General features: G+C 40.8%; 1 protein-coding gene across 1 annotated transcript in view; it reads left to right on the top strand.

The window, feature by feature from the left end:
- The window catches only part of C2H4orf51 (chromosome 2 C4orf51 homolog), a 41,749-nt gene that overhangs the window by 7,081 nt on the left and 12,579 nt on the right, over positions 1–22,089 (top strand). Inside the window, exon 2 of the mRNA XM_010361319.2 lies at positions 4,112–4,185. Coding sequence (XP_010359621.1) covers positions 4,112–4,185 — 74 coding nt within the window. The remainder of the gene's footprint in view (positions 1–4,111; positions 4,186–22,089) is intronic.

Here is a 22,089-nt window from a genome sequence, read left to right on the forward strand (position 1 = left end):
AGAAACAAAAACTGACAATTGGGACCTAATTAAACAACAGAGCTTCTGCATAGCAAAAGAAACTATCAGTTGAGTAAAGAGACAACTCACAGAATGAGAGAAAATATTTTTAATCTATGCATCCAACAAAGGACTACTCTCTAGAATCCATAAAGAACTTAAATCAACAAGTAAAAACCAACAAACCCATCAAAAAGTATGCAAAGGGCCAGGTGAGTAGCTCACGCCTGTAATCCCAGCACTTTGAAAGGCTGATGCAGGAAGAGGATTGCTCGTCCCAGGAATCTGAGACCAGCCTGGGAACATAGGGAGACCCCATCTCCCCCCAAACCCCCCTAAAAAAGAATTAGCCAGGTGTGGTGGCATGTGCCTATGGTCCTAGCTATTCAGGAGGCTGAGGTGGGAGTATAGGTTGAGCCTGGTAGTTCGAGGCTGCAGCGAGCTATGATCATGCCGCTGCACTCCAGCCTGGGTGACAGAGTGAGACCTTGTCTCAAAAAAAAATTGCACAAAGGACATGAATAGACACTTCTCAAGAGAAGACACAACAAATGGCCAACAAACCTGAAAAAATGCTCAGCATCACTAATCATCAGAGAAATACAAACCAAAACCACAATGAGATACCATCTCACACCAAGCAGAATGGCTGTTAATAAAAAGTCAAAAAATAACAGATGTTGATGAGGTTGGAGAGAAAAGGGAGCATTTAAACACTGTTAGTGGAAATGCAAATTAGTTCAGCTCCTGTGGAAAGTGGTTTGGAGGTTTCTCAAAGAACTGAATATAGAACTACCATTGACCCAGCAAATCCCATTACTGGGTGTATATCCCAAGGAAAGTAAATCATTTCAGCAAAAAGACACATGTGCTCATATGTTCATTGCAGCACTATTCACCATAGCAATGACTTGGAATCAACTTAGGTGCTCATCAATGGTGGATTGGATAAAGAAAATGTGGTATGTATACACTATGGAATACTACACAGCCATGAAAAAGAATAAAATAATGCCCCTTGCAGCAACATGGATGCAGCTGGTAGGTAAATTAATGCAGAAACAGAAAATCAAACACAGCATGTTCTCACTTATAAGTGGGAGCTAAACAGTGGATACACATGGACATAAAAATGGAACAGTAGACACTGAGGACAGAGAGGGAAAGGAGCAAGGGTTGAAAAACTACTTATTGGGTACTAAGTTCACTATTTGAGTGACAGGTTCAATATAAGCCTAAACTTCAGCATCACACAATATACTCATGTAACATACTTGCACATGTACCCCTTGAGTCTTAAAAAAAAGCCTACTAAGTGTTGATAAGGATGCCTAACAATAAGATCTCTCATATACAGCTGATGGGAATGTACGTTGATATCGCGCTTTAGAAAAAGTTTAGTTTTTACCTTCTACAGTTGATTCTACGGATATTGTAGACATAGCAATTCTACTCCAACTGAAATGCGCTTTCACATGTATGTTGAGAGACATGTACAATAATGTTCTTAGCAGTACTTTTCATAATAGCCAAAAAAACTAAAACAAGCAAAATGTAGAATAAGGACTATTCATTGACGGAAGAGTCAACTGTGGTGTAGTCATACAATGGAATACGGTATAGTAATGAATAAGAAAAACTATGGTTCCACTCAATAATCTCACAAACATAATGTTGGGCATTTTGAACCAGGTGACATGCTGTATAATTCTGCTTATATAAAATTCAAAAAAACCCAGCCCAAACCAAACTATAGTTTTTAGTGATAAAATATATTAAGAGAAGCAATGAAGTGGTTCCTGTAGAAGTCGGGAAATTGGCCCAATGACCACCTGTATCAGACCATCTGCCCCAAATCTACTGAACAATAATTACTGGGGATTTAGCTTAAAAATCTACACTTTTAAATTCATACCCCCAGGTGATTCAACTGCTGCTGTTGGTTAGGAGAAGAAAGATGCAGAGTAGGCCACCAACCCCTGTCTCAGGAATGATTAGGGCTGGTTTGTGTGCTGAATACATGTATAGGAATATTTTAGGGCTTGTTAGGCTGATATCAATTCCACTCTACCCCTGCGTCACAGAGTTACAGGTTCCTGAAGCATGAGGACCCTCCTCCTTCAATCAGAGACCCTAAAATAATTACTACCATGTGTTGAATTCTAGAAATTGATGACTTTGTTCATTCCATACAAAATAACCTGTGCTTCCCACCCAGTCCCTGCTTGCTTAGAGTGTCATACTTGGATTCAAGGAAACTGGGATACAGATGTGTTTCAAAGGATGCACACTGCATCTGTGAGTCCCCAAGTTACTCCGCTGATATTAAGTTTTTAGTTTTTTCAGAAACCAACATAATTACTGTAATCTTTCTTATCCCATTCATAGCACTTATCTTATTTCGAAAACAGCTCCCTAGAGAAACACTCATAAATCCCTTTGAAATAATTATGAACGTAATGTTTGAGTTTTTCATGCACAGCAGTTGAAAATGTTACCCTTTTATGACAAATTAGAGAACAAACAAATCACTAAAGACGATAAGAAAGTCCAACTGTAGTTTATTTAATGGCATTGTGGGATTACAGTTGGGAGCATGGAAAGAGTGGAAGAGAACAAACAAATGTTTAAGAAACCAAATAAAAAGATGAATAATTTATATTCCTCTGAGTAAATACCCAGTAATGGGATCACTGGGTAGAATGGTAGTTCTGTTTTTAGCTTTTTGAGGAAATGTCATACTGTTTTCCACAATTGTTGAACTAATTTACCCTCCTACTAACAGTGTACAAGTGTTCTCTTTTCTCTGCAACCTTGCCAGCATCTGTTATTTTTAACTTTTTAGTAACAGCCATTCTGATTGGTATAAGATGGTATCTCATTGTGGTTTTTATTTGCATTTCTCTAATGATCAGTGATAATGAGTTTTTTTCATATGATTTTTGGCCACATGTCTTCTTTTCAAAAGTGTCTGTTTATGTTCCTTGCCCACTTTTTAATGAGATTGTTTGTTTTTTTCTTGCAAATTTGTGTAAGTCCCTTTAGATGCCGGATATTAGACCTTTGTCAGACGCATAGTCTGCAAATATTTTCTCCTCTTCTGTAGGCTGTCTGTTTACTCTGTTAATAGTTTCCTTTGCTGTGCAGAAGCTCTTAAGTTTAACCAGATCCCCTTTGTCAACTTTGGCTTTTGTTGTGATTGCTTTTGGTGTCTGCGTCATGAAATCTTTCTAGAACATAACAACACATGCATGCGAATGTTCACTGCAGCATTATTCACAATAGAAAAGACATAGAATCAACCTAAATGCCCATCGATGACAGGTTGTAAAAAGAAAATGTGGTACGTATACATCATGAAATACTATGCAGTCACAATAAAGAACAAGATCATGTCTTTTGCAGAAACATGGATGGAGCTGGTGGCCATTATCCTTAGCAAACTAATGCAGGAACAGAAAACTAAATATGGCATGTTCTTATTTATAAGTGAGAGTTTAATGATGAGAACACATGGACACAAAGAAGGGAACAATGTGGCCGGGCACAGTAGCTCACACCTGTAATCCCAGCACTTTGGGAGATTGAGGTGGGCAAATCACAAGGTGAAGAGATCGGGATCATCCTGGCCAACATGGTGAAACCCTGTCTCTACTAAAAATACAAAAATTAGCTGGGCTTGATGGTGTGCGCCTGTAGTCCTAGCTACTCAGGAGGCTGAGGCAGGAGAATCACTTGAACCTGGGAGGTGGAGGTTGCAGTGAACCAAGATCATGTCGCTGCACTCCAGCATGGTGACAGAGTGAGACTCTGTCTCAAAAAAAGAATGAAACTACAGACACTGGGGTCTACCAGATGGTGGAGGGTGGGAGGAGGGAGAGGAGCAGAAAAAAATTGCTATCGGGTATTAGACCTAATACCTGGGTGATGAAGTAATCTGTACAACAAACCCCCATTACACAAGTTTATCTAAATAACCTTCACATGTACCCCCAAACCTAAAATGAAAGTTTTAAAAAAAGATAAATGGAAATTCCTGTAAGTCCATAGGCTTCATGTGATTTATAAATCCATAAATTTGTAACTTGTTTCTTCTACTTGCTTTTCTTAGGATGTCATTGCCAAACAGTTCTGCCTGTCATCTTCTCTGCTGGGCTGGTACCCAAGAGACTACAGATGTCAAAGGTAAGTGCAACATGAGAAGTTTCTGGGCCCAGCCCTTTTGCCAGGGTTGCTGTGTTTCTTTCAGGTTCTTTTTTTTCTCTGACTTCACTGAGATATGATTGACAAATAAATACTGTAAAGAAAATGTGGTATGTATACACCATGGAATACTACACAGTCATGAAAAGGAATGAAACTGTGAGTTGTGGCTCACACCTGTAATCCCAGTACTTTGGGAGGCTGAGGTGGGTGGATCACTTGAGGTCACAAGTTCGAGACCAGCCTGGCCAACATGGTGAAACCCGTGTCTACTAAAACCAGAAAAACAATATTAGCTGCGTGTGGTGGCGCATGCCTGTAATCCCAGCTACTCAGGAGGCTGAGGCAGGAGAATCGCTTGAACCCAGGAGGCAGAGCTTGCAGTGAGCTGAGATAGTGCCATTGCACTCCAGCCTGGGTGACAGAGCAAGACTATGTCTTAAAAAAACAAAACAAAACCAACCAACCAACCAAACAAACAAAAACAGACCTACTCTCTTAGCAATTTTTTTTTTTTTAAGACAGGGTCTCACTCTGTTACCCAGGCTGGAGTGCAGTGGTGCGATCTCGGTTCACTGCAACCTTTGCCTCCCAGGTTCAAGTGATTCTCGTGCCTCAGACTCCCAAGTAGCTGGGATTACAGGAGCCTGCCCCTATGCCTGACTAATTTTTGTATTTTTAGTAGAGACGGGATTTCGCCATGTTGGCTATGCTGGTCTCAAATTCCTGACCTCGTGATCTGCCCAACTCGGCCTCCCAGAGTGGTGGGATTACAAGCATAAGCCACCATGCCCGGCTCTCTTAGCAAATTTTAAGTATACATTGTAACTAACCATAGTCACCATAGTGTACATAAGGTCTCCATAAGTATTCATCTTATGACTGAAAGTTTGCACCCTTTGACCAAAAATTCCCCATTTATCTTACCTTACACCTCCTGGTAACCACTGTTCTACTATGCTTCTATAACTTTGACTTTTCAGATTACACATATGAGTGAAATTATGCAGTTTTTGTCTTTCTGTGGCTGAGTAATTTCACTTAGCATAATGTCCTCCAGGTACATCCATGTTGTCACATAGACCAAGATGTCCTTCTCTTTAAAGCTGAATAATTTTCCATTGTATGTATATACCACACTTTCTTTATCCATTCATTGTTGACAGACACATAAGTTGTTTCTAGATCTTTCCTCTTGTGAATAATGCTGTAATGAACACGGGAGTGCAGGTAGCTCTTCAAGGTCGTGATTTTATTTCCTTTGGATATGTAACAGTAGGATTGTTGGATCATACAGTAATTCTATTTTAAACTTTTTCTGAGAACCTCCCAATTAACATTTCCATCAACAGTGGATAAGGGTTTCCTTTTCACACATCTTTGACAACACTTATTTTTTAACTTTTTGATAATAGCCATTCTAACAGGTAGAAGTGATATCTACTTGTGGTTTTGATTTGCATTTCCCTGAATTTAGTGAGGTTGAGAACATTGTTATATACTTTTTGGCCATTTGTATGTGCTATTTGGAAAAATGTCTCTTCAAGTCATTTTCCCATTTTTAAATCAGTTTTTTTTCTGCTATTTAGTTGTATGAGTTTGTATACCGAAAGTATCTGAGACAGGTCTCAATCAATTTAGAAAGTCTATTTTGCCAAGGTTAAGGATACATCTGTGAACAGCCTCTGGATGTCCTGACAACATACGCCCAAGGTTAGGGTAGAGCTTGCTTTTATACGTGTTAGGGAGACACGAGACATCGGTCAATACATGTAAGATGTACATTGGTTCAATCCAGAAAGGCAGGACAACTCAAAGCAGGGCCTACCAGGTCAGAGGCAGATTTAAAGATTTTCTGATTAGCAATTGGTTGAAAGAGATTTTATCTAAAGACCTGGAATAGATTAGAAAGGAATGTCTGGGTTTTGATAAAGGGATCTGGAGACCAAGGTTTTATCATGCAAATGAAGCCTACAGGTAGATTTCAGAGAGAATAGACTGTGTTTCTTATCAGATTTAAAGAGTCTGTTCTATCAGTCTTAAGCTCTCTCTGTTGATGTTTGTGAGGCATGTCTGACACCCAGTTTCCATCAGACCCTGAGCTAGTTTTTCAGGATAATATGAAATGCCCTTGGCTGAGGGGAAGATCCACCAGTCAGTTGGGGGCACATAGAATTTTATTTTTGGTTTACAAGTTCATTATATATTTTGGATATTAACTCCTTATCTGAGAGATGGTTTGCAAATATTTCCCCTTATTCTGTCAGTTTTTATTTCATTGATAGTTTCCTTCCCTGTGCAGAAAGTTTTTAATATAGTTCCGTTTGTTTATTTTTGCTTTAGTAGACTTTGCTATTGATATTATATCCAAAATTCACTACCAAGACCAATGTCAGAAAGCTTTCTCCCTGTGTTGTCTAGGAGTTTCTTGTTTTCAGGTCTTATATTTAACTCTTTAACCTATTTGAGTTGATTTTTGTGTATAGTGTAAGATAAGAGTACAATTTCTTTCTTTTATATGTCGATATCCGGTTTTCTCAGGCCAATTATTGATGAGACTACTGTGGGAGCTATAGGCTCTTGGCTCCCTAAAGCTTTGGTAAAAATCACTGACATGAGGCAGATTGATTAATAGGAGAAAAGGCATAAACATTTATTTAACATACATCCAGGGGAGCCTTCAGAATAAAAGCCCGACTTCCCAATGAGTTACAGAAATGTGTATGTTATCTTGAGGCCACAGTAAAGAATGCAGACTCAGAGAATGTCCAGAAACAGGTAAATCAGGCTTAATGGCAAGGCAGGTTTAGAGAGAGAGAAATGAGGAGGCTTGACTGGCAAAGGTGGCTTTTTTATGTAGATGAAGCCTCCCTCAGAGAGAATAGACGGTAAATGTTTCTTTTCAGATTTTTAAAGGTGTCAGTTCATCTGCCAGAGTTGGAGGAAAAAGTTTTAAATAAATAAATAATAAAGGTGTCAAACTCTCAACCTCTCCTGGATCTGGGGGAAGGCATAGAGAGGGGAGGGGGCATGACTTCATTGATGGAGATTCTCTACAGATGCAAATTTCCCCCACTTAGAATAGCTTCACAAGGCCACTTCTGTCTGTGGCCAAGTAGCAGCCATTTAAAAATATGTCAAAGAAATATATTTTTGGATAAAGTATTTTAGTTTCTTTCACTATTATTTCCCTATTGTGTATTCTTGGTGCTTTTGCTGAAGATTAGCTAACTGTATATGCATGGGTTTATTTCTGGGTTCTCTATTCTTTTTTATTGGTCTATGTGTCTGTTTTTATGCCAGCGCCATGCTCTTTTGATTGCTACAGTTTTCTAATATAATTTGAAATTAGGACAAATGTTTTTTCTTGCTGCTTTCAATATTCTCTTTGCCTTTGATTTTTGAAAGTTTTGTTACTGATGGCAAATCCATACAGGTCTGCAGCGATCGCAATTCTTGCCTCCTCAGAAGAAAGAATTTGACTGAAGGGCATAAGCAGAAGGAGAGACCAAGGCAAGTTTCAGAGCAGGAGTAAAAGTTTATTTAAAAGCTTTAGAGCAGGAACGAGAGAAGGTAAAGCACACTTGGAAGAGGGTGAAGCAGGTGACTTGAGAGATCACCTTGGAAGAGGCTAAAGCGGGCAACTTGAGAGATCAAGTGTGCAGTTTGACCTTTAGCTTGGGGTTTCATACGTTAGCATGCTTCCAAGGCCTTGCATCCCTTCTCCCCTGTTTCTTCCCTTGAGGTGGGCTGTCTGCATGTGCAGTGGCCTGCTAACACTTGAGAGGAGAGCATGCAGTGTGTTTACTGGAGCTGTACACATGCTTATTTGAGGCATTCTTCCCTTACCAGACAAATGTCTTTAGAAGGCCATGTACTAGTTAACTCCACAATTTTGCCTCTTAATGTGTAAGCTTGAGCCCGTTCACCAGACTCCTGAGATCTCGTTGGGATGCTGCTGATCACCAGTTTCAAGAGTTTCTATTTATTGGGAGACTGCCTTTCCTTGGCATCTGCTGTGACCAATTATTATTTTAGAGAGACAGTTAGCAATCACCTGACCATAGCCTGATGGTTGCCTGACATTCCTGTTGTGTGTGTGTGGCAAGGTTGGAGGCTAGGCCATCTCTTGTCCTGCTCATGCCTGACTAACTACCTCCTGTAACATTTCCCCCCTCAAGAGTCCAGTACCCCAATTCTTTGGGGAAAGTGGATGAAGGTCAGTCTTTTGTAACTGATTCCTGCTGACAGAGAGGAGTGGTAGTGATTGTTCTGCAGGTCTTGGCCTCTTGCTAGCTGTCAGGGCAGAGCTGGTTCCATGGGTTGGTGAAAGCAGTATCCAACCAGGTCCAAGAGAGAGGGACAGGATTTTGCCTCTGTCATGTCCCACTAAAAAGCAGTCTAGGGGTCCTCTGTAGAAGGGTGGCTCTTGAATATTGAGAGGACAGTATCCCTCACTGATGATCATTTGGAACTTGATGGCCTGAAGGTGAGAGGCGAGAAATAGGATTATTAGAATTAGAAGAATGCTAAGCCAAAATAAGGGGGTGATGATAGCTCCAAAAAATTCTGAGACTGCCAATATGCTCAGGTAGCTGGTGGCTATAGTTATGCCTGCTAAGACTTGGGTGCATGGGGTTGCTAGCTGATTCCATTGGGTTCTTGGAGTTGCTAGCTGATTCCAATATGTGCCCAGAATTAGAATATTGATCCAGATTTTTACATTACCCATCCATCTTGTGTCTTCTGACCTGCAGCCAGAGATCACTGGTTGGTTCACAGGAATAAGCAGGGTTAATCTAAATTGCAGACAAAAACTCAAAAACTGATGAGACTAGAATCTAATAATAGGTGTACCATAGTTTTTGAAACATAATTTTTTTCTCTCCGGTCCTCAGTTTTATTAAAGACAAATCATGATAGAACTGAATTGTTCACAAAATAAACTTTAGTCTTATTATACTTGGCATGGGTATTTGCATGAAGCACAGTGAGAATAATTATGTGCCATATAGAGTCTTTTTAAAATTGGCTTTAATGAAACTGTTTTCCATAAGGAATTTCAGATAAGACTTTTTTAAAGCCTTAGGTTGGCACCATCAAATACCTGTATGACTTGGGTAAAGTTCTCTCTTCTTATGTTCTCAAGATAACTTGGGGCTTCTAGGCCTGTTATAAAGTGACATTCTTTACTCACCACGAGCCAGGAGCCCTTTACAGGGACTGTGCAGCCAAGGTATGAGGGCAGTTTTCCGAAGGAACTTTTATTGGCTTCATAATTCCATTTTGATTCCTTAAAGAAAAGCATGTCAATGTCAAAGCCTTGGTGAAATAACCAGTTTCTCCAAGTGTGTCCTGTTATAAAAGAAAACAGATTCTTTTCTTCCTGTTTTTCTTTTTTTTTAGATGGAGTCTTGCTCTGTCACCCAGGCTGGAGTGCAGTGGTGCAATCTCAGCTCACTGCAAGCTTCACCTCCCGGGTTCATGCCATCCTCCTGCCTCAGCCTCCTGAGTAGCTGGGACTACAAGGCACCTGCCACCATGCCCAACTAACTTTCTGTATTTTTTAGTAGGGATGGGATTTCACTGTGTTAGCCAGGATGGTCTCGATCTCCTGACCTCGTGATCCACCCGCCTCGGCCTCCCAAAGTGCTGGGATTACAGGCGTTAAGCCACCACGCCTGGCCCATACAAGACACTTTTTAATATAAAAGATGCTTTTTTATATAAAATCTCTTCTTTATAACCTTCTGTGCCTTTAGAACCTTTGAATTCAACAAAAATCATTTTCCTTTCATTAGAAAGTAAAGATTTGTACTGCATGTTGTTTTGCAAGTTCTGTAAAGGGGGAACAAATGAGGAGGTTATTTACATACTGCACTGGAGAAGTTATCCCACCTCAAGAGATTGCTCAGTTAGATTTTTGCTAGTGCTTGTCTGAATAAGTGTGGGTTATTTCTATATCATTGGGTAGGACTGTCCAGGATGCAGTTATTGGTTAAAGATTTAGATAGCTTTCTTAGGAGAAATAGAGCTATTAGAAAGATGAATTCAGGCCGGGAGTGGTGGCTCATGCCTGTAATCCCAGCACTTTGGGAGGCCAAGGCGGGCAGATCACCTGAGGTCGGGAGTTCGAGACCAGCCTGACCAACATGGAGAAACCCCATCTCTATTAAAAATACAAAATTAGCTGAGCATGGTGGCACATGCCTGTAATCCCAGCTACTAGGGAGGCTGAGGCAGGAGAATCGCTTGAACCTGGGAGGTGGAGATTGCGATGAGCTGAGATCATACCATTGCACTCCAGCCTGGGCAACAAGAGTGAAACTCCATCTCAAAAAAAATTTAAAAATAAAAGAAAGATGAATTCAGAGGTCAGATAAATATTAAGCAAGCACCCATCTTGGAAAAAAAATATATTTTTGCCCTAAAGAGGTGTTGGGTATTTAGACATCACCAGGGACTGGTCCCTTAAGTAACATAAAGGGATGTGAATTTTTTCTTTTGGAGGGAGGGGGTGCCATTTCCCCCATTACCTGACAGGATTTGGAGGAAAGTTGCTCAGAGAAGGAGATTAGCATAGAGTAAGCAGCTCTTGAACCCAAAAGGGAAATGTATAATTTTACTTGCCACCTCCAAAGTTGCCCTCAACTTTGTCCTGTTGATGACAGTGTCTGATTTGGAAGCCAGTCAGAGCAGACAGCCCCTTCAGCTCAAGGCCATTAGGAGTTGGGATTCTGTCCCATGGGTGGTTTGGCTCTCAGAGCAGTCTCATTTCCAGAGGCTGACCTTCTGGCAAAAGGGGCAAGCCATGCACATAGCTTTTATCCCACTGGGGCAGTGCCTTCCAGTGCCCTGGCTTCCTGCACCAAAGGTAGTTACCTGGAGAAGTGTCCTTAGGGCAACCTGGAGGGGGCTAGTGGGCTTGCAGAGCAGCCAATACCTCCTTTCCCTTTGTTTCTCCTTTTTCTTGGCTCTGTCCTCCTTACTCTGCTCTCAGTTATGAAAGACTGAAGAGGCTAATCTGAGGACCTCCTTCACAGGGGCACTAGGTTCCAAGGCTGACTTTTGTTATTTCCTCCCCTTTCATTTTTAAGCCAAATAGTATTATGAAGGAAAACTGGTTTCTTGTTTTAAGGTTTGGGGGAATTTTTCCATTTTGGGAGATACAGCCAAGGGGCAGTTCCTGTGATATTGAGACAAGATTACCTGTCTGTGAAGAGAGAACAGAGGAGAAAAAAGTAAAAACAAAGTGTCCCATTTTACTTTCCTGTTATCCCGTATAAGGCATCCCCCATTCGTCCTTAGGGTTCCAGAATGAACCAGTCTTACCATGTACCCTTTGCCTTGGTCCCATCTCATCACAAGTGTGTACTTGAGAACAGAGGAGATGCTGAAGTGAACAGTGGTCTCCTTGTTTATCCTTGGGGTTCCAGAATGAACCAGTCTTATCATGTACTCCTAACCTTGCCTTCGTCTCTGTTCTAATGCTAATCTGTTAGTCTGGGACCAAGCTTTATCTCTGTCCTATGGGTCTCTTGTGCCTACGGTCTTGGGCTGGCCTATATCCTTGTCTCCATGACCTCATAGTGACTCTCACTTGGAGCATTTTAGCAACAAAATCATTATCTTTTCTTAGATTCCCATTTTACATGCTTTTTAAGTAGAAAAGAGGCCTGCTTTTCAGCTAACTGCCTCAAGGGGGCTGGACTTCCCTTCCTTTGAATATGACATTGAAGGTCTTGATGCATGTAGAGAAGAGCATGGAACTGATTAGAGAAATGGAGGCTACAGGAAGAAGTGGGAGGATGTGAGAGGAATACTCATGGGAAGCCTTCATATGCTCACAAAAACAGCAACCCTTGGATTCTAGAGGGAAACGTTTATTTGCCCTCTTGACATAAAGTAGTAACCTCCAGAGAACGTGGGGCTTGGGGCTTGGAGTAAGAACTCACAAATGGCAAGGGAAGAACTTTGCCTCCTTCCCGAGGGATTCTAACTCAAAAAAAGGCAAGTATGTGGGACTTTTAAAGGGCCACAGAGTGAGGCCCTATGCAGGTGGACAAACTGCCTCAAAAGCCACTGAAAAACTTGCCCCTAGAGCGTAACAGGAACAAAAAGCATATGGCAAGTCATAAGTTGCTGGCAGAGCCAGGGTTCCAATTAGTTTGTCTGTCCCCACAATGTGCCAAAAGACAGGGGAAGGGTTGGAAGTCATCCAAGTTGGTAGGGTAAAAACAAGTATAAATCTCAGGGGATACCTGCAAGGAAGCCCATGTCTTTGTTGCCATGCAAATGCAGCCTGCAAGAACATTAATTACAGGGAGTATGTGTTTAAGAAGTCATGTGGCATGCAAAAGTGAAAACAAAGAGGCGGACTTGCCCCCGAGGCAGACAGTCTGGCAGGTGTGCAAGGCCATTTCAGAAAACACACAGAGAAAACAGGAGAATAGGCAGCATAGGGTTTTTTGGGAAAGAGGTAATTTTAGTTGAAAAAGCAGAAGAAACCCCAAGCATTGCATGGGTTTAGGCTTTAGTCCTACCATTCTCATGAGCTCCCTGTTTAGGAGCGCCATTAGTGCTCAGTTCTACTTGATGTGGGCTTCAAGGTCTTTCCCTCCACCACAAGCCACCTGCCAGGGTGAGCTGAGAGATCAGCCAGGAGGAGCACAGACACTTGTGGCTGAGAGGAATCATTCTGGGGGTTGGTTTGTAAGCAGGAGAGTAAAAGGCGAGAACAAAACCATGTAAAGAGGTTGAATGCCTTCAGCTGAAGAAGGCAAGGTGTAGAAGTCTCTTACAACTAGGGAACATATCTGAGTCATGCAGTACCAAAGTATGTTAGCAGTGGAACGTAGTGGAAAGTATGTTAACAGCATAATGTATTTGAGTCATGGCACCAAAGTATGTTACCAACAGCAAATCCATACAGATCTGCAGCAGTCTCAATTCTTGCCTTCTCAAAAGAAAGAATTCAACTCAGGGGTATAAGGCAGAAGGAGAGACAGAGGCAAGTTCTAGAGCAGTAGTGAAAGTCTGTTAAAAGGCTTTAGAGCAGGAATGAAAAGAGGTAAAGTACACTTAGAAGAGGGCCAAGCAGGTGACTTGACAGATCAGATGTGCAGCTTGACATTTTGACTTGGGGTTTTTATATGTTGGTATGCTTCTGGGGTATTATGTTCCTTCTCTCCTGATCCTTCCCTTGGGGTGGGCTGTCTGCATGTGCAGTGGCCTGCTGACGCTTGGGAGGGGAGCATGCACAGTGTGTGCACTGGACTGTACACGTGCTCACTTGAGGCATCCTTCCCTTACCAGTCAAATATCCCTAGAAGGTCGTATACCAGTTAAACTCTGCCGTTTAGACTCTTAATGCGCACTCTTGAGCCCACTTACCCATCTCCTGAAATCTTATCAGGAAGCTGCTGATAACCAGTTTCAGGAGTTTTGGTTTTTTGAGAGACTATTTTTCCCTGGCATTGGTTGTGGCCAATTATTATTTAAGAGAGACAGTTAAGCCCATCTCTCTGACAGTTGCCTGACATTCCTGCTGTGTTTGTGTGGTGGGGGGTGTGGGGTGGGGTGGGGAGCCCTCTCCTGTTCTGCTCATGTCTAACTAGCTATCTACTGTGACAGTTTGATTTAATGTGTCATGGTTGAAGAAAGTAAAGATCACTCGTTGACCATTCAGAGGCAAAACTTATCTGAGGAATTTAGAAGTAATTAGATTTTCCTATTATCTAAAGCTGGCATCTGGTACCAGTCTTCTTTCCCCTAAATTTATAAGTAACTAGAAATTTTATACATCTCCAGAATGCATGCATGTTAAAACTCATTGTGCAACCCTTGCTGACATCAAGGCACCAAAATGTCTACGAATGTAATCATTTATCATAACCTACATGGCTAATATGGTCCAAATTTCCCTTAAAGCTTCTGCTTTAAGGTCCATAAATACCCCTAAGGAAAAATCCACCACAATACACTCAGTCTTCTCTTGTTGAGGTGCCCCACTGCACTCTCCTCCAGTGTTCTATCTAATAAAACTACTTTTCAAATCTATACTGTTGTTGGTAAATTATTCTTACTATCCTGCTGACCACTTTCCATTGCTGGAGCTCTAATACTTCGCCCAACAATGGAAAAGTCACCTTTGGGTTGAATCTCTTTGGGAATTTTTGATCTTCATGCACTTGGCTGTCCATATCTCTCTCCAGGTTTGGGGTGTTTTCGTTCTTTAAATAAGTTTTCCACTTATTTCTCTCTTCTCGTACTTTCTCTCTCTTTTCCTTCTGGTAGTACCATAGTCTGTATATGTATATTAGTTCTCTTGATAGTGTTCCACAAATCCCATGGCCTTTCCTCATTTCTTTTCATTCATTTTTTTCTTCTTTCTCCTCTGACTGGATAGTTTCAAATGATCTGCTTTGAGTTCATAGATTCTTTCTTTTGCTTGATCAAGTTAGCTGTTAATGTTCTCCATTGCATTTTTTATTTCATTTATTACATTCTTCAGCTCCAGAATTTTTTAAATAAATTTTATTGTGCTTGCTTAAGGTACAGGAACACCTTGTTTTATTGCATTTTGCTCTATTGTGCTTCACAGATAATTGCCTTTTTCTCACAAATTGAAAGTTTGTGGCAACCTTGCATCAAGCAAATCTATTGCTGCCATTTTTCCACCAGCATGTATTCACTTCTTGTCTCTGTGTCACATTTTGATAATTCTCACAATATTTTAAGTTTTCATTATTATTGTGTCTGTTATGGTAATCTGCAATTAGTGATGTTTGATGTTATTATTGTAATTGTTTTGAGACACCACAAACCACACTCATATAAGGCAGCAAACTTAATTAATACAATTTGACTGCTTTGCCAACCAGCCATTTCCCCATTTCTCTCCTCTCCTTGGGCCTCCCACTTCCCTAAGACACAACAATATTGAAATCAGGCCAATTAATACCCCTACAATGGCCTCTAATTGTTTGAGTGAAATGAAGAATCACATATTTCTCACTTTAAATTAAAAGCTTAGTAAGGAGGGCATATTGAAAGCCAAGATAGATCAAAAGCTCCGCCTCTTGCACCAAACATTTAGCCAAATTGTGAATACAAAGAAAAAGTTCTTGAAGGAATTAACAGTGCTATTCCAGTGAACACATAAATGATAAGAAAGCAAAACAGCCTTATTGCTAATACGGAGAAAGTTTTGGTTGTCTGAATAAAAGATCAAAGCAGCCACAACATTTTCTTAAGTCAAAGCCTAATCCAGAGAAAGGCCCTAACCCTCTTCAATTCTAGGAAGAACGAGAGAAGCAAAGAAGGTGCAGAAGAAAAATTTGAAGCTAGCAGTTGTTGTTGCTTCATGAGGTTTAAAGAAAGAAGCAATCTCCATTACATAAAAGTGCAAGGTGTAGTAGCAAGTGCTGATGTAGAAGCTGCAACAAGTTATCCAGAAGACATAGCTAAGGTAATTAATGAAGGTGGCTATACCAAACAATATATTTTCCACAGAGACAAAACAGTCTTCTGTTGGAAGAAGATGCCATCTAGAACTTTCATAGCTAGAGAGAAAAAATCAAAGCCTGGTTTCAGAACTTCAAAAGACAGGCTGACTCTCTTGTCAGGGGCTAATGCAGCTGATGACTTTAAGTTGAAGCCAAAACTATTTACTATTTTGAAAGTCCTAGGGCCTATAAGAATTATGCTAACTCCAGTCTACCTGTGCTCTGTCAATGGGACAACAAAGCCTGAATGACAGCACATCTATTTATGGCATGATTTCCTGAATATTTAAGCCCACTATTGAGACTTACCACTTGGAAAAAAAGATTCCTTTCAAAATATTACTGCCCACTGACAAGGCACCTGGTCACTCAAGAGCTCTGATGGAGACGTACAAGGAGTTTAATGTTGGTTCCATGCCTGCTAACACAACATCCATTCTGTAGCCTATGGATAAGGCAGTAATTTCGACTTTCAAGTTTTATTATTTAAGAAATATGTTTCAAAGGCTATGGCCACCATAGATAATAATTCCTTTAATGAATCTGAGCAAAGTAAGTTGAAAATCTTCTGGAAAGGATTCACCAATCTAGATGCCATTAAGAATATTTGTCCTTAATAGAAGGAGGTCAAAATATGAAAATTAATGGGAGTTTGGAAGAAGTTGATTCCATCCCCTGTGGAGGACTCTAAGGGGTTTAAGACTTCAGTGGAGTTAAGTATGTGTAAGATGGGATAGAAGTAGCAAGAGAACTAGAAGTAGAGGTGGAGCCTAAGGATGTAACTGAATTGCTGCAATCTCATAATACAATTTTAATAGATGAGGAGTTGCTTCTCATGGATGATCAAAGAAACTGATTTCTTTAAATGGAATCTACTCCTGGTGAAGATGCCATGAACATTGTTTTAATGACAACAAAGAATTTACAATATTGCATAAGCTGAATTGATAAAACAGCAACAGGGCTTGAGATAATTGCTTCCAACTTTGAAAGTATTTTTAAATTAAGGTATGTCCATTTTATTTTTATTTTTTTATTTTTATTTTTGAGATGGAGTCTCACTCTGTTGCCCAGGCTGGAATTCAGTGGCGCAATCTCAGCTCACTGCAACCCCTGCCTCCTGGGTTCAAGTGATTCTCCTGGCTCAGGCTTCTGAGTAGCTGGGATTACAGGCACCTGCCAACACGCCTGGCAAATTTTTGTATTTTTAGTAGAGATAGGGTTTCACTATGTTGGCTAGGCTGGTCTCGAACTCCTGACCTCACGTAATCTGCCCACCTTGGCCTCCCAAAGTGCTGGGATTACAGGCGTGAGCTACCGCACCTGGCTTATTTTATTTTTAGACACAATGCTATTGCACACCTAATAGACTACAGCAGAGGGTAAACATAACTTCTATATGCACTGGGAAACAAAAAGTTCATGTGACCCACTTTATTGTGATGTTTTCTTTATTGAAACGAACTGGAACTGAACCCACCCTATCTCTAAAGTATGCCTGTATACAATACGATGCTATAGAGTACATATATAGTAAACAGGTTACCATAATGAAGCAAATTAAATATCCATCATCTCACATAATTACCCTTTTTTAATGGCAAGAGCAGCTAAAATCTATTCATTGATTAATAGCATGAATCCAGGATCTGGTACAGTTTTATTACCTACAATTATCACGTGTTCATTAGATCTCTAGACTCGTTCTTCCTACATATCTGCCACTTTGTATCTTCTGACTTACATTCTGTTTGTTTTTTATTTCTGTTTGTTGAACTTCTCATTTGGTTCATGTGCTGTTTTCCTGATTTGATTAAGTTGTCTGTGTTCTCTTTGTGACTCACTGTGCTTTTTCATAATAATTATTTTAAATTTTCAGGAAATTTGTAGAGCTCCATTTTGGGGGGGTTGGTTACTGGAAAAATACAGTGTTTCTTGGGTGGTGACATGTTTCCTTGACTTTTCATATTCCTCAAAGTCTTGAGTTACTGTCTTTGCATTTGGAGATATAGTCACCTCCTCCAGTCTTCACTGACTGGCTTCAGGGGAGAAACACCATCACAGTCAGCTCAGCTGGGTATTTGATGGCTCTCTCAGGCCTTTTCTATGGATGTGCCCATTCCACCCCTCTTGCTCCCTCTTTGGAGGGAATTCTTAAGATTGTATGGCTTCTGTCAATCCTGCAGAGCCAGACCAGACGCTGAGAGGCTCTTGTTTGTCTTCCCTAGAGCAGTGCCCTAAAATGCTCACATTTGTGTGTTTTCTCCCAGTCTCATGGAGTTGGGTGGGCTGTCTGCACATGCCATCTGCAGAGGCTTGCACTTGCTGCCTCCAGGAACACACATGGAGAACAGGCTACAGGGGAGGGGCTAGTGATGCATGTGGGGCATTGGGGGTACCCACGGGCCAGTTGGGGTGGTCTGCAAGTGAGGCATCCCAAGCAGCTCATGGGTGGGTTTCTGATGGACTCCCTGAAGCAGTAATTGGGATCCATGGCCCTTTGTTGAGTTCCAAGTCCTGCTGGCTGTGAGTCTTTGCCTCTCTTCCCTGTTTGCAGCCTCCCACACCACTCAGCTGTGATAATTACCTCAGTATTTTCTGTGGGGTGAGAAAGAAGTGGGCTTCTTGGGCAGCGTCTCACACAGCTGGTGGAGCCAGGCGCTCACTCACTATTCTCTCACTTCTTCCCATGGGAGGAATCGTGGGCTGAGGAGCTCTCTCTTGGCACTGAGTTGTGCTACCTTGCAGAAGAAGTGTCACAGGTAAAGGGAAACTGCTCTTACCCTCTTCAATGCATCTATTCTTGGAGTTTTTACTCTACTAATGTACTGGAATTTATCCACTGGTCACCCAGGCTCCCACTATAGTACTGTCTTCCATGGGTGGTTGTCAAAATCAATCCATCCATGGGGAAATGATGGTAGAAAACTCCTATTTTGCCATTTTACAGACATCACTCTCCTCTACTTTTAGATTCTTGATGATAGTCCCAATGGCTTCCATTTACCTACTAAAGGGATGGTGGTCTTTAGCAGGAAAATGACCATGTTCCACGCTGGAACGGTTGCTCTTAAAAATGACAGTTCTTCCAAAGCAGACATTTTTCTCTTTCACAGTAGTCCCAGTATGTAACTTCCCAGAATGTAACTTCCACCAGAGCTTGGAGCTCTAGGTGATATAATCTGAGCTTTACTGAGTACACCAAGGAACTAAGAAGAGAAACAAAAACTATCAACTAGTAAACTATATTTACTCATCTATAGCCACCTCCACCCTGTTTCAGTTAAATTAGGTTAACACTAGTTGCTATAGATAGCCCCCCCAATTTATCTATTATCTATTTTCAAAATTATCTATTAATTAGGGGGTTGATAGATAAACTTCCAAATTCCAGTTGCTTAACACAATAAAATATTTTCTTTTCTTTATCCAAATGCAAAGTTGGCTGTTCTGCAGGTAGACCTTTCTCATGGTTACTTGGGACACAGACTTCTTTCCTCTTGGGCTTCCACCAATCCCCAAAGCCCTAGAGCCCTTTGTCTCCATCTGGCAGGTGGGGGTGAAGGGGAGGGGAGACACACGTGCTCTTTCTCCACTTCAGCCTGGAAGTGACTTGCATCACTTAGGCTCACATTCCAGTGTGATGCCAGAGAGCTCAGAAATGGATTCCTTGGCTGGGTAGCCACTTCCTAGCAACAACTGCTCACTATGGAAGGGAACAGCTGGCCACTTTGCCACACACTGATTTCGAGAGGAGAACACAATAGATTATTTTCCATATAATTTCCGTCTCTCAGGGTTGAATCTTTAAAGGTTTAACAAGACTAATGATTGTAATATCAAATTAGGATTTGTAGCAATTTATAAAATATTCAGGTAATACCCATTTGTGGTGGAACGTGTCTATGTGTGTGATGGGGGCTGCGCATGGTGGAAAAAATGATCCTTCAGCCTTATTGGGTTTTCCTAAATAATGGAGACAAAGGTTTTTGATGGTTGCCTTGGATGATCACTGTTCTGTTAGCTTTCCTAGTAAAATTTGACTTTATGAGCATAGTACATCTGAGGAGGGATTTATGTGTTCCTTTGTGGTTTGTTGAGGCAAGAGGAGAGGGCAGCTGACCATGTTTGCTATTGTTAAAATCAGGAGACTTTCTCTCCTCCCTTTGCAGTAAAGAACATAAAATTGAAACACACTATGCAGCTTGAAGACAAGTCTGAGCCTGTGTTTGGGAAATTAAACAGCCTGAACACGTCATTCATAGTAAGTTAAGGTGACAGCACATCTGATCTGAGTAGCACAAAGTACAATTCTATTACATTCATATTGTTTTTTGTGCCCTTCAGAATTTGCTAATCACCTGTGGCCTGCTAGACCTGCTGAGCAGTCCTGCAGTTGAGTGGGTGGGGGTATTTGAGGGGTGGTAACCTGAGTAGCAAAAGCAATAATCTACTACTCTACAGCATGTATTACTTTGCATTCCTATCTCCTCTCCAGTTATTATAGTAAAACATCGGTAGGACGAAAGGTAGAAATGACATCGGTGAATATACTCATAATGACTGCTTATCAATTTACCCCGTTGCCTTTTTCATTCTTTGCAAGTGGTCATTTTCATTTAACTGATGCTGCCTCTCTTCATTAAGAGGTAACAGTACATCAAGGCAGAACTATTTAATTTACCCAAATGATAATATCTCCTTGCGCTTCTTTTCCATTTCCATGTCAAATTTTTGATTATCAACATTAATTTTGCTTGAAGTCAAGGATCAAATTGTCAATGCAAGCCAATTATATAAATTTGCTTGTCACTAGTGGACTTTGGTCTGCTGGTTGTTCCTCTGTAACATCCATTCATAAATAGAAAAATTGCATGGGCTGTTCTTAAGTGTGATTCATGGTCATCATAGGAGAAAAGTTCTCAAATTCTTTTTCACATCTGCCTTTCAAAGAGTTCAGTTGTATTTCTGCCTACAATAAGTGCTTTTCCTTTTGCATGAATATTAATTTTCTTTCCAAGGGTTTGATTTGGCTGTGGCTTTTCTGACCTGATTCCCTTCTATATCATATGCTCAGCTCTTATATTCAAAGTAGAACAAAGCAATAGCTAATAAAAATCCAGTATTATAAAGCTGCAATACAACAAAATTTTAATTCAACTTTCTCTCCATTGTACTATGCTAATACAGATTCTAACATGTTTTTATTAAACTTCTGTCCAGCAGAAGCAACTTTATGAAGAGCATGTAGAATGCAAACCGTGATACAGCTGGGCCAACACTCACTGGCTTTCCCTTTCCTTTCAGTGTCCTACACCTGTACTGCTCTAGGGAGAGCCCAGCTGAACCTTGCAAAAGAGTGCACTGGTCTCTTTTATTCTTGCTGTTCCAGAAGATGTAACATGCACTAGGAGGAGGTGTTACATGGTATGACCACAGTAAAGTCCAGATATGAAAATGTGTAAGATATCCCTAGGATATTTCCTAAACACAGCAAACTTCAAGTCTCTGAATCAGCTACCTGGAAATGCTTTTATGGGATATGACATTTAACAAGGATGGCCGTGCCTAGGAGAATATTGACAAGAACCAAATAATATTCTAAGAGGGCAAAATGTGTGTGAGTTGTAATGTAATTTCAAGAGTATTTGTGTCCATTTTTAACATCCTTTCTCACCTACTCTTTCAATCCCACTTTTATTCTTCTATAAAGCCTTCCCAAGCCTTTAAAGATATCAAAAAGCAGTAAGAACTCACTGGACTACCCCATAAGTCATGTCTTGCCAACCCAATCTATTCTCCACAGAGGGACATCTTAATGCATAAACAAAATAATCTCACTTCTGTTTCCTGTTGCACTTAAAACAAAATCCTAATTTTTTGCCATGGCCTGGAAGGTCTTGCACGAATGTGACCTTGCCTATCTTTCCAGTCTATTTCACACCTTCTCCCACCTTTGCTCATTCTGTTCCAGTTATATTGTATTTGTTCAGCAACTTGAAACTGCTAAGCTATTTCCCACGCCAGGACCTTTACACATGCTGTAGTCTTTGCTGGAACACAATTATCCCAGTTCTGCTGAGCTGTATCCTTCAGGTCCTTCATTTCTGAACTTAAATGTCACCTCTTCAGAGAGGCCTTTCCTGGCTACCGTGTTTAAAATAAGTTTTTCACATTCTCACCCTCTTCATCTCTATCTTGATGCCTGCTTTGCTTTCTATGTATTATGGTATTTGTTTACTTTCTTATTATCTCTTTCTCCTACTAGAACATAAGCTTTACAAGGGCAGGAACTTGTCTGTCTTGTCTTTGTATCCCCAGCACCTGGCACAGGGCATCACACAAGCGGGTTGTTTGTCAGTGTTTGTTGAACGATGGT

The sequence above is a fragment of the Rhinopithecus roxellana genome, chromosome 2 (genome assembly GCF_007565055.1).
Source record: "Rhinopithecus roxellana isolate Shanxi Qingling chromosome 2, ASM756505v1, whole genome shotgun sequence".
In the NCBI taxonomy this organism is placed as follows: Eukaryota; Metazoa; Chordata; class Mammalia; order Primates; family Cercopithecidae; genus Rhinopithecus; species Rhinopithecus roxellana.